Below are 10690 nucleotides of genomic sequence, written 5' to 3'. Positions count from 1 at the left end.
TAACCACGTCTTCTACTGATGATCTATTTTATTTTGTGTCCAAATTGAGGTAAGTTATACAATGATGCAATAATTGTTATCTAACTATGTTGTATTTTTTGCGTGCAACTTTGTTTATGATATTATGAATGAGATGTCTAATTACAAGAAAACAAAATATTGAAATTGCCTCATACATTGTTTGTAGTAGACTAATTATATAGTATAATATAATTACAATGTGTGTAAATATTGAATGTATGATGTGTAATTGTGTTGGAATCTTAATAAAAATGAAGAATTTGAAGTAATATGATTGTTTGAGTCTAGAATAACCTTCAAGTTGCATAAAGAACAACCAAAATGTATCAAACCATTAATCGAATTTGAATATAAATATGACAAAAGAATAAAAAGAAATGAATTTATTATTATTCAACAGGGATAAGGACGATTACATTTGATGAATTAACAAACAATAAAATACATAAAGAAATGATAACAAAATAAAAAACGGAATTTACAGGATGAATTAAAAAACAATTAATTAAAAAAAGTCTATTATTCCTATTATTCAATACTAAAATATTATACAAATAGATCGATGATACTTTCATAAAAATACTCAAAACCTCGAGTGTGATGTTTTATGATGATGATGATTATGAAATTTTCTTCCATCGCGTTTGGAGAATTCATCCATTATTTTTTGAATTCGGATAAATAAACGCATGTAACAATCTTCATTCATTCGAAATTAGTAAAATCGTTTTAATATTATTGAATGATTTCATTGAATGGAGCCATGTTTTCGTTTTGAGAGAGAAAGATTAAGAATGAGAGAGGCTAGATTCAACTTTAGCGGGCCATTTTTTGGATGGATTTTGTGTTTCTATTACGTTATGAGGAGAACATAATATTGACTTAGAGATAGGGGAAGAAGTTGACATCAATATGCAAATTGAAAAGACGAAAATTAGTTGGGATGTTTGAAGAGAAAACGATACTATTCATACTAAAAAATGTTATGTTTATTTTGCAAATTTACGTTATTTAGGTAATTAGTATCCAAAATTATGGGTGATTGACAATCAGAATAACTATTGATTGATTGATTGGTAACATAATTTCGGATAGTATCAATTTAAATTAACTGATTGATTGACAATTACCATTAAGGGAGTCAATAATTAAGATTGATTGATAATTTAAATTACTTCCCGTATTTAGTTGGTTAGTAAAATTTTCGTAAATACCCAATATGGCAATTAAAATTTTCGGCCAAAATAATATTAATTTGAATTTTGAATTACGTAATTGTACCCATAATTAACATCAATCACATTAATATATAAGTGGAATATCCTTGATTTCCGGAATCTCATATGATATCATGAAATTACTTGCCTAACTTAAAAAATCAATGAACTTAAATTTCGATTTCCTTTGCATTTTTCATTAAATTTTCGGCCATTATATTCCGAAATGCCACGTGGACACTCTCATTGAGAGTTTTATTGTGAGAAGCTCTAGAATTGCTCGGTTAATGTGAGCTTGACACGTAGGCTTTTGGATTTTACTTTAGATAGTAGTATAGATTAGGAATATCCGTTTTGAACAAACACATGGGATATTGCGAGTTTGGTACCTTAAACTACCCATTAAAAAGTTGATAACGAATGTATTATTTGACTACATAAAAAATTGATAATTGATGTATTATCTGTATTATTATTTAAAGCAAAATCCTAAATTCTACGTATCTATATTTTTCCTTAAATAAAAATCACAAGAGATAGTTAAAGAGTGATAAGTGAATAGTGTAAAAATCTCGTAATACTACCTCTGTTTTTATTTAGTTGCAACAATTTCTAATTTTAGGTGTTTTTTATTAGTTGCAACATTTCCTTTTTTAGGAAAGTTTTTGGGATAATTTGACTATATTACCCTTACTTCTCTCTCTCCCCATTTAATTACAGTACTAGTAGCAGGGGCAAGTGGGTCAATTATACTCTCTTTTCTCGTTTCTTAAAGTTTGTGCAAAAAGGTGAATGTTGCAACTAAATAAAAACAGAGGTAGTATAAAAAGAACGAATGGATATTTTTTACATTTCAGGCTCACACTAGTAGAATAATTGCTTATTGCTGCGGTGGTATTGCTGCGGTTTTACCCATACGCAGCAGTATATCACGTAAAAAGAAAAAAACAAAAAATATAAAATAACCATATTGCTGCGGTTTCGACCAAAAATCGCAGCAATATGGTGTGAACGAATTGTTTTTGAAATTTTTTGACTATTTGACCAAATATATTGCTGCGGTTTGTAACCAAAACCGCAGCAATATATTAAAATAATATAAAAAATTATTATTGCAACCTATTGCTGCGGTTCCTACAAAAAACCGCAGCAATAGGCTTTTTTAAAATAAAAAATGCGTAAAGCCCAATTAGGGTTTTGTTCCTCCTCATCATTTAAGTAAAAAAATATTTCTTTCTCTATCTCATTTCCTCCTCATCAGCCGTTTAGGCCAAAAACTATTTTTCTCTCTCTTCTCTCTCTCCTCTCTCTCCTCACTTATTTCCGGACGGCGTTCGTTCTTCCTCACCACCGTCAATCACCATCTCTTCATCTCCTCCTCTCATCTCCTCTCTCTCTTCCCTCCTCGTTTCGCCGGTCTCCACCACCATTCGTTCGCCGTGGGTTCGTCTCCACCAAAGTCGGTCGCCGTCGATTCGTCTCCACCAAAGTCGTTCGCCGTCTTCATCTCCACCACCGTCTCGAGTCCGTTCACCCACCATGGTTCGCACCAGGCGTTTGTTCGCCCACCACCGTCCGCACCAGGTGTTCGTTCGCCCACCATCGTCCGCACCAGACGTTCGTTGTCCCACCACTGTCCGCACTAGGCGTTCGTTCGCCAACCACCGTACGCACCAGGCGTTCATTCTCCCACCACTGTCCGCATCAGGCGTTCCATCGTCGTCCGCCATCACGAGTTCATTTTTCCATTTTCCTTTAATTTTTAATTTTCTATATTAATTCAATGTATGTCTAATGTACTGTATTTCTATTTTTTTCTTTTTCGTTTTTTTTAAATTTTTGCTTATTAGGACTGTTTTCATTTTTTTTATACATTTTTGTAATTAGACTTTGTAAAATATTACTTTTATTGAATATATAGTGGTTTGGTTTAGTTAATTTTGTGTTGTTATGGTAATTCAGTGCTGCAATAGTCTCCTTGAATGAGAGAATGATATTTTTTCAAATTCAATTACAAAATGCAAAAAAAAAAAAAAAAAAAAATTTTTTGCCTATAACAAGACCTATTGCTGCGGTTTTGGGTAACATCCGCAGCAATAGACCAAGATATTACTGCGGTTTTAGCCAAAACCGCAGCAATACGTTGTACTTTTTTTTAATAAGAAATAAATATATTGCTGCGGTTTTGCCCAGAAACCGCAACAATATGTTATGATATTGCTACGGTTTATAATGGCAACACTAAATTTATTACCTATTATTGCCTCCTTAATTGCTGCGTGGTCAAAACCGCTGCAATAGGCCACTTAATGACCGGAGCAATAAACATTTATTCTACTAGTGTCATTTGAGAATAACTTGAGTAGTTTCTAAATTATAGTTGTATGGATATACTTTAGCTTCTTAACTAGTTCTTTAACCTATGCAAATTGCACGGGAAGTTTTTTTGTTTTATAAGTTGAAGTTTTGAAGAATTTTCTCCTAAAATCATGGTGGTATATATTAACATGTGATTTAAAATTTTATAATCATGTATCGAGATTATTTAAAACTAACTTATGACCCATGTATTCAGTGGTTGATGTACATATTGTCATGACGGATCATGTGATCCACCTTTCTTTTAAAAAAGTTGATTGGAATAGCCTTTACTATGTCCACTGCTTCCCTTAGAGGCTCAAATGAAATCAAAATTTTCTGTATCTCCAGTCTCCTGCTCTCCTATTCTCCTACTCTCCTACTTTCCGTGTCAAGTCTTCAGTCCAGGAAGGTAATCTCTAATTAACCCAATTGGAAGTCTAATTGTCATGAATATCGTTTCAAATTGATTAGCCCCCTTTTTTTGTTTTGCTGGGTAAGGGTTGCCTTTCAACTTCTAATCTTGCTTCATTTCTTACTTCCAATATCTTTTATTTTTTTCTTAATTATCTGTCAATCTATGTTGTAGTGAACATGGCTCTCTCCTTGCAACGTTACACTGAATCTTACGATGACAATTTACTTTACTTATTGAAAGAAAGGTTAGATTTCTATCTCTTCTTGTAACTGTTAGGTTGGTATATGTATATGTCATATGTGGATGGTTGTGATGGTTGTGTGTAGGGGTGCTTATCGAGCGAGCCGAGCCCGAATAGCACTGGGCTCGGCTCGAGCTCGTTTATAATTTCCCAAGCTCGGCTCGGCTCGTGAGCTCGCCGAGCTTGGGAGAGCCGAGCTCGAGCTCGGCTCGTGATGGAAATTTGGGGCTCGAGCTCGGCTCGCGAGCTCGTTTAGGCTCGCCTCGCGAGCTCGCTTAGGCTCGGCTCGCGAGCTCGCTTAGGCTCGACTAATGAGCTCGGCTTGGCTCGAAGTAGGTGAGCTTGTTCACTCACCCATCATATGCTTTTATAACTTGATTTCCCTCTTAGCATTGCTAAGATTTCAATGTGGGACTTCATGGTTTGTTAAAGAAAAACAAACTCACTATCCCCATTTCAATGTGGAACTTTATGTTTTGTTTAAGATAAACAAACTCATTCTACATATGCTTATATAACTTGGAATCCCTCTTAGCATTGCTAAAATTTCAATGTGGGACTCCATGTTTTGTTAAGAAAACAAAGTCATTATACCCTTGTTTTGTTTACATATGCTTTTATAACTTGGAATCCCTCATAGCATTGTTAAAATTTCAATGTGGGACTCCATGTTTTGCTAAAGAAAAAATTATCAAATATTTTAAGGATTAAATAATCAACTATTTAAAATTATACTTCATTCCCTCTATGAAGAAATTAAAGTATAGTTTTTGTTTCCCAACCAAGGAGATACAAAATTAAACTTTAAGTTGAAGTAAGGAATAGTAGCTATTTATAAAGAAAATAAGGTTGATCCTTGTTTTCTTAACCAATGTGGGACTTTAGTGCCTAGTGGAGTAGAGGTGAAGTTGGATCACAAATTAAAATATATAATTTGTAATCTAAATTAAAATATAAATTAGTATTAAATTTCTTTAATATAAAATATTTTTTAATAAGAATATTTTTTTCAATATAAAATAATAAACGAGCTGCTCACGAGCTTTACGAGCCGAGCTTTGCCTAGCTCGGCTCGGCTCGTTTAAGTCTCGAGCCGAGCCCGAGCTCGAGCCGAGCTTCAACGAGCCGAGCTTTGACCGAGCTTTGACCGAGCCGAGCCCGAGCTGCTCGCGAGCTTGTCAGGCTCATTATCACCCCTAGTTGTGTGCATCTTTTTTTTTTATTGGATTAATTGAAATGAATAATCCACGTTGATCTGATCTTTTGAAAGTGGTCCTATCTTTTCATAATCTGAAAATAATCCCAACTTTGCAGTAAATCTGCTGAAAATAGGTCATTACACGTTAGTAACCTGCAAATGCAGGCTTAATACCGACAACCACAATTACAACCACCATAGGCATAGGCATTCGAACCTTTCTCCTCCTCAAACGACAACGTTTCCAGTGCCCAGTGGTACCGTATGCAGGTTTAATACTACAAAAGTTATAATCGGATTGGATTGCTTACTGCTGCTGCCTGCTAGTATCCGATATGGAGGAGTTAATCCGTCATCATCTTAAAAACTTTGAGATTGAGTACTGCAATCTCGTATTTCCAGAATGAGTTTTCTTTGTGAAATTGCAATGTAAATCAAAAACTAACGTCCAGTCTCTAGAAACTGCTGATTTTTGCACAAACCGTCGGCAAATCAAAGAGTAGTATGTAATCTTTCTTGTGAGCAGTGGCGACGAACTATTTAGCAGGGGCCGAGTTGATAAAATTAAAATTTTAGTGTAAAATTTTAAATGATGAATAAAAACACTATTAGACATCAAAATATTAATATACTATTATTATTAATGGCTACAAAGAACTTGTAGCTAATGTAATAAATCAAAACCTCAAAGGTGTAATTTTTAAGAAATTGTTTCGATTAATTTGTTTTTCCATTATGAAATGTTCAAGAAATTGAGTAATTTTTTAAGAAATTGAAGGTATAGCTCATTAGCAACTAAATAAATTACTCCAGTAACAAAAAACTAAATAAATTACCATATTGCTTTAAGTCACAAAAAAAGAGATAAACTTATATTTTATTATTGTTAGGAATGAGTTTGAGGAAATAAGAAGTACTATTATAAGTAAATAAAAAGAAAGTTTTTTAGAGAAGAATAATAAAAGATAGTATACTTAATTGAAAAGATTTTTCTAAATTAGGCAAATTGATATAAGCCAAAGATAAATAGGGAGAAGAAAGAAAGGACTAAAAAAGAAAGAAGGAAAAAAAGGAAGAAAAAGAGAAGCATTTAAAATGAAGAAAAACAAAAAAGTCCAAATGTATTGATGCAAGGTTTGAACTTGCAACCTTTAGGGCTCAAACTTCCTTTTACACCTTGTTTCAATGCCACTGTGCCACAGTTTGTTTTATAACATAAATTACAATCTACTTAATTTATCTTATACAGTTATGGGGGGCCAAGCCCCCACCCGCCCCAACAATAATCCGCCGCTGCTTGTGAGCATCAAGTATTTGTGTTTACAAATGCAAAAAAAATGTGACAGAAAGTGAATTAATAGAGAAAAAAAGTTCATTGGGGAAGAAATAGTGAACTAAACTGAATAAAGTGAAAAACTTATTCTCCTTCTCTCCCCCTTTCTCTCTAAGGGTGTCATCTAATCTCCAGATTTCAGGAAGGTCCAGTGAAAACTATGGAAGAATAACTCTTTTCTTGAATTTGTGGTGGTTGTTGTGTGGGATTTCAGGGTGAGTGATATAGGTTTCCGAGCTAATGGATGTAGTATTCTTGTGGGTGGGTGGGACTTTGAGTGGCGGTGGGGTAGGTTGGTTGAGTTATGCTGGTGGTGTATTCAAGTGGTGGAGAGAGAAAGGATTGACAATAAATTTTTGTTTTTTGAAACAACGGGTTTTTCACCAAATATATATCCTTAAAGTTTCAAAAATTCACCATATACCCTTGAGTTTTCGAGAATGTGTAGTAGATGCCCTTTTTCTAATTTCTGTTAACTCACCGTTAGCTTTGTTTACCATTTTGCAATTATTAACCCTAAATCCTAAAATCTACACCCTAATACCTAAACCTAATCTAAACACTAATGTGTTACCCTAAAATCAAAACCATAACACTAAACCATCCCTCCCCTTTCCCTCCACCACCGCAACCCCCACCTCCTCCTCCGCCGGCCAGCCCCCTTCCCTTGCCAGCCATCGCCAGTCGAATTCGAGTTGCGTCACCACCACGGGCGAACCCCGCAACCACGAATCCCCTGAAACAATTCAATCTTCTATTCTTCATTTTTCGATCTTCTTCAGTCTCAAGATTCGATATCGAGGGGGAGGGTTCCATTTTCACGGTCTCTCTCTCTCCTCTGTTTTTTTCTAGGGTGGTGCTAGGACGCCGAAATGTGGCGCTTAGAGGTACACCGGTGGTCAGCGAATGACGACAATGTTGGTGCTATTTTGCGCTGCTGCTTGTGTACAACCGTCAAACTGTTGCTGCTGTCCTCGCTGCGGCTGCTGTTGGTGGTTCTTTCGCGCACTTCTTCTCTCTCCTCTTTCGTTATTGTTGTTGTTGGCTGGGGAATTCGACGGGGAAGGGGAGGGAAAAATTAATGGGGAGGGAGTGGGGGACGGGGAGCGGTGGTGGAGAGGAGGGGTGGGAGAGGGGTTCTTGCAGTGGAGTGGAGAAGAGGGGGAGAGGGTGGGGGCTGGCACGAGGTTAGGGTTAGGGTTAGGGGTGGTGTTATGGTTAGGGTAAGGGTTTAAGATTAGAGTCAAAGTAAGGGTTTAGGTTTAGGATTAGGGTTAGAATTAGAGTTAGGGTTAGATTATAATTAGGGTTTAGGGTTAATTATGGCAAAATGGTAAATAAAGCTGGTGAGTTAACGAAAGTTAGAAGAAGAGCATCTGGTGCACGTTTTCAAAATCTCAAGGGTATATGGTGAATTTTTGAAACATTGAGGGTATATGGTGAATTTTTTAATTTGTCGGGCGTATTTGATGAAAAAATCAATGAAAAAAACGAATGACTTAATCACATTTAATCGTTGAACAAGTTTTAGGTAAAAAAACACCAATTTAAGAATATGGGGTATTAAGGTGGGATTATTTTGAGATTATTTAAAGTTTGGACTATTTTAAGCAAATTGACCAAAGGTGTGATTATTATAATCAAGTTTTCCTTTTTTTTTTTTTGTGTTAAACTGCAAAGTATTGGTAATAGCTTGAAAAGTAATTGCACCACTATACTATCACGCTCGCTTATACACAACTTTGACTATTACTGTTTCTAATTTATCCATTTGTTAAGACTAATAGCAAATGATGTTTTGAAATATACATTGAGACAAACATTTTTTTCCTAATAAGATAAGTTGAAGTCCTAAAAAATGGGAATTTGGAGACCCCTCTTCCAAAGGGGTGAGACTCCATCCTAGCTGGGATCGGATCATCACCACTAGGCTATCACTTGTTGCCGAGACAAATGTCATAACATACCCCATCAGTTTCACAATAGTATATTGGTACCGAGTACACTACTTAAGATTTTGTAAAAATTTATATAAAAAATCTAAAACAGTAAGAAATTTGTTTAGGTGGGAATAATTTAGTGAAGAATTGAGTGATTGACATGTCCTTTTGTTTCTACTTTTTTTATGGGCCTTTTGTTTCTAGTTTAGTATACTGTAATAAGTAGATCGATTATCAATTGTGTTTATGAGTAACTCTTATTTTCTTTTTCTCTTGCTTATTTTTAGGAGGAGAATGGAAAAGGAGAGGTCAATGAGTATACAAAAGGGAGATCATATGCCTGAAAGTTTGATTATTGAAATTCTATCATGGCTTCCTGTGAATGACTTGTTAAGGTTCAAGAGTGTGTGCAAATCATGGTATGCTATTATATCAAGTTCTGATTTCATTTCCAACCATCTGAAGAACTATTATAACAACAATAAATGGTGGCGCAATTGTCTCCTTTTTCATCATTATGTTAGTTATGAAGAACTTCAGTTGCATGAGTTGTTGTTAGACGAAACTCCTCACGTTATAGCTGATGAAGTCTTATATAATATACCCATCTATTGCTCATATATTTGTGGTCCATGTGAAGGAACAAATTATCTTAATGAGCATAATTTTTGTGCTCGTGCTTTGTGGAATCCGGTGACCAATGAACTTATACACTTGCCTCCATTACTTCCTAAGCCTAATCTTCCAGCTAACATCTGTTATATGCATGTGGAAGGTTATGGTTTTGGATTAGATCCTGTAACTAAAGACTTCAAGGTGGTTGCTATTAAAACTCATTGTTCCACGACTGAAGAAGATTTAACTAGCACGTATCCTGACTCCGTTTATGTCTACTCGTTGTGGACTAATTCGTGGAGATATATTGGAGATCTAAGCAGAGATTTCTGGTTGGAAGAGAACAAGTGTTACAATTATTCTAATGGTTTTTATTATTGGTTGGGATCGTATCGAGAGGAGGATGTGCGTAAAGAAGTAGTCATCTCTTTTGACATGGCTACGGATGTTTACAAAGAGATGCATGTTCCAGACTACTCACAACCAAGCTCTAATTGTATTGGAATATATGACGGATGTCTTGCCTTTTTTACTTTCCAGACGATTGACAAGATATTTGATATTTGGACTTTGAAAGAAGGATCTTGGATCAAAAAATTAACCATGGGACCTTTTCCAGATGTCTGGAATCCCATTGGTCATTGGAAGGATAATTGTATCTTACTAGAATGTCATTATGGCAAGCTAGTACTTTTGGATTCTGACTCACAAGAACTAAATGATCTTGCGTATCAGTATGAGAGAACATCTCATGGAGATTTTGCATACATGGAAAGTCTTGTTTCAATCAAAGATAAAACCATGCCTGGGCTGCATCTTGAGGAACTTAAACCCGAACATGACCAACCCTGCTGCAAGAATTAGTTCTCCTCTACTCAACAAATTTCTGCTTAATCATTAAGATATATACACAACATTGATACAAGACTTTTCAAGCTAGACTCCTCAGACATAGCTAGCAAAGTAAGCATTATGTTATTAATTATAATCTCATATGACAATTGTTATCTTCTACAACGATTTAGAGCTTGGTTATTACTCCTTTTCTGCTAATAGAGAATTTGAATGTTCAATATTGTCAACTTCTTAGGCTGATGGACTAGTGTCATCATTAGCTGAATTGCTTTCTCACTCTTGGGTAGTGCTTCAAATTATTTAGATGGATATGCTCCATTGTGTCATCGACAATTTGACATTAGCAACATATAGGAATATATCGCATAATGTTAATCAGATTTTAAATCAATTAAAGATAAAACCATGCCTGGGCTGCAGCTTGAGGAACTTGAACCCGAACATGACGAAGCCTAGTCGTTCAAGGATTTAGGGTAAGTATGTTGTTTCCTGCT

General features: G+C 35.3%; 1 protein-coding gene across 1 annotated transcript; it reads left to right on the top strand.

Moving 5' to 3' along the window:
- Positions 1-3936: 3936 nt before the first annotated feature.
- LOC104902905 (putative F-box protein At3g16210) lies at positions 3937-10472 on the top strand. The gene is made up of 3 exons (XM_048636055.2): positions 3937-4008; positions 4186-4258; positions 9014-10472. Exons 2-3 carry the CDS (start codon positions 4191-4193, stop codon positions 10203-10205), a joined length of 1260 nt encoding a protein of 419 aa, XP_048492012.1. The 5' UTR covers positions 3937-4008; positions 4186-4190; the 3' UTR covers positions 10206-10472.
- Positions 10473-10690: the final 218 nt, after the last annotated feature.

The sequence above is a fragment of the Beta vulgaris genome, chromosome 9 (assembly GCF_026745355.1).
Source record: "Beta vulgaris subsp. vulgaris cultivar EL10 chromosome 9, EL10.2, whole genome shotgun sequence".
Taxonomy (NCBI): Eukaryota; Viridiplantae; Streptophyta; class Magnoliopsida; order Caryophyllales; family Amaranthaceae; genus Beta; species Beta vulgaris.
This window is presented reverse-complemented; position numbering and strand designations above follow the sequence as displayed.

What these genes read in the sequence shown, in the direction of transcription:
- LOC104902905 (XM_048636055.2), top strand. Translation starts at nt 4,191, where the DNA reads ATGGCTCTCTCCTTGCAACGTTACACTGAATCTTACGATGACAATTTA. An exon ending in CTTTACTTATTGAAAGAAAG is followed by an intron (nt 4,259 to 9,013) that starts GTTAGATTTCTA and finishes GCTTATTTTTAG; the next exon opens with GAGGAGAATGGAAAAGGAGA.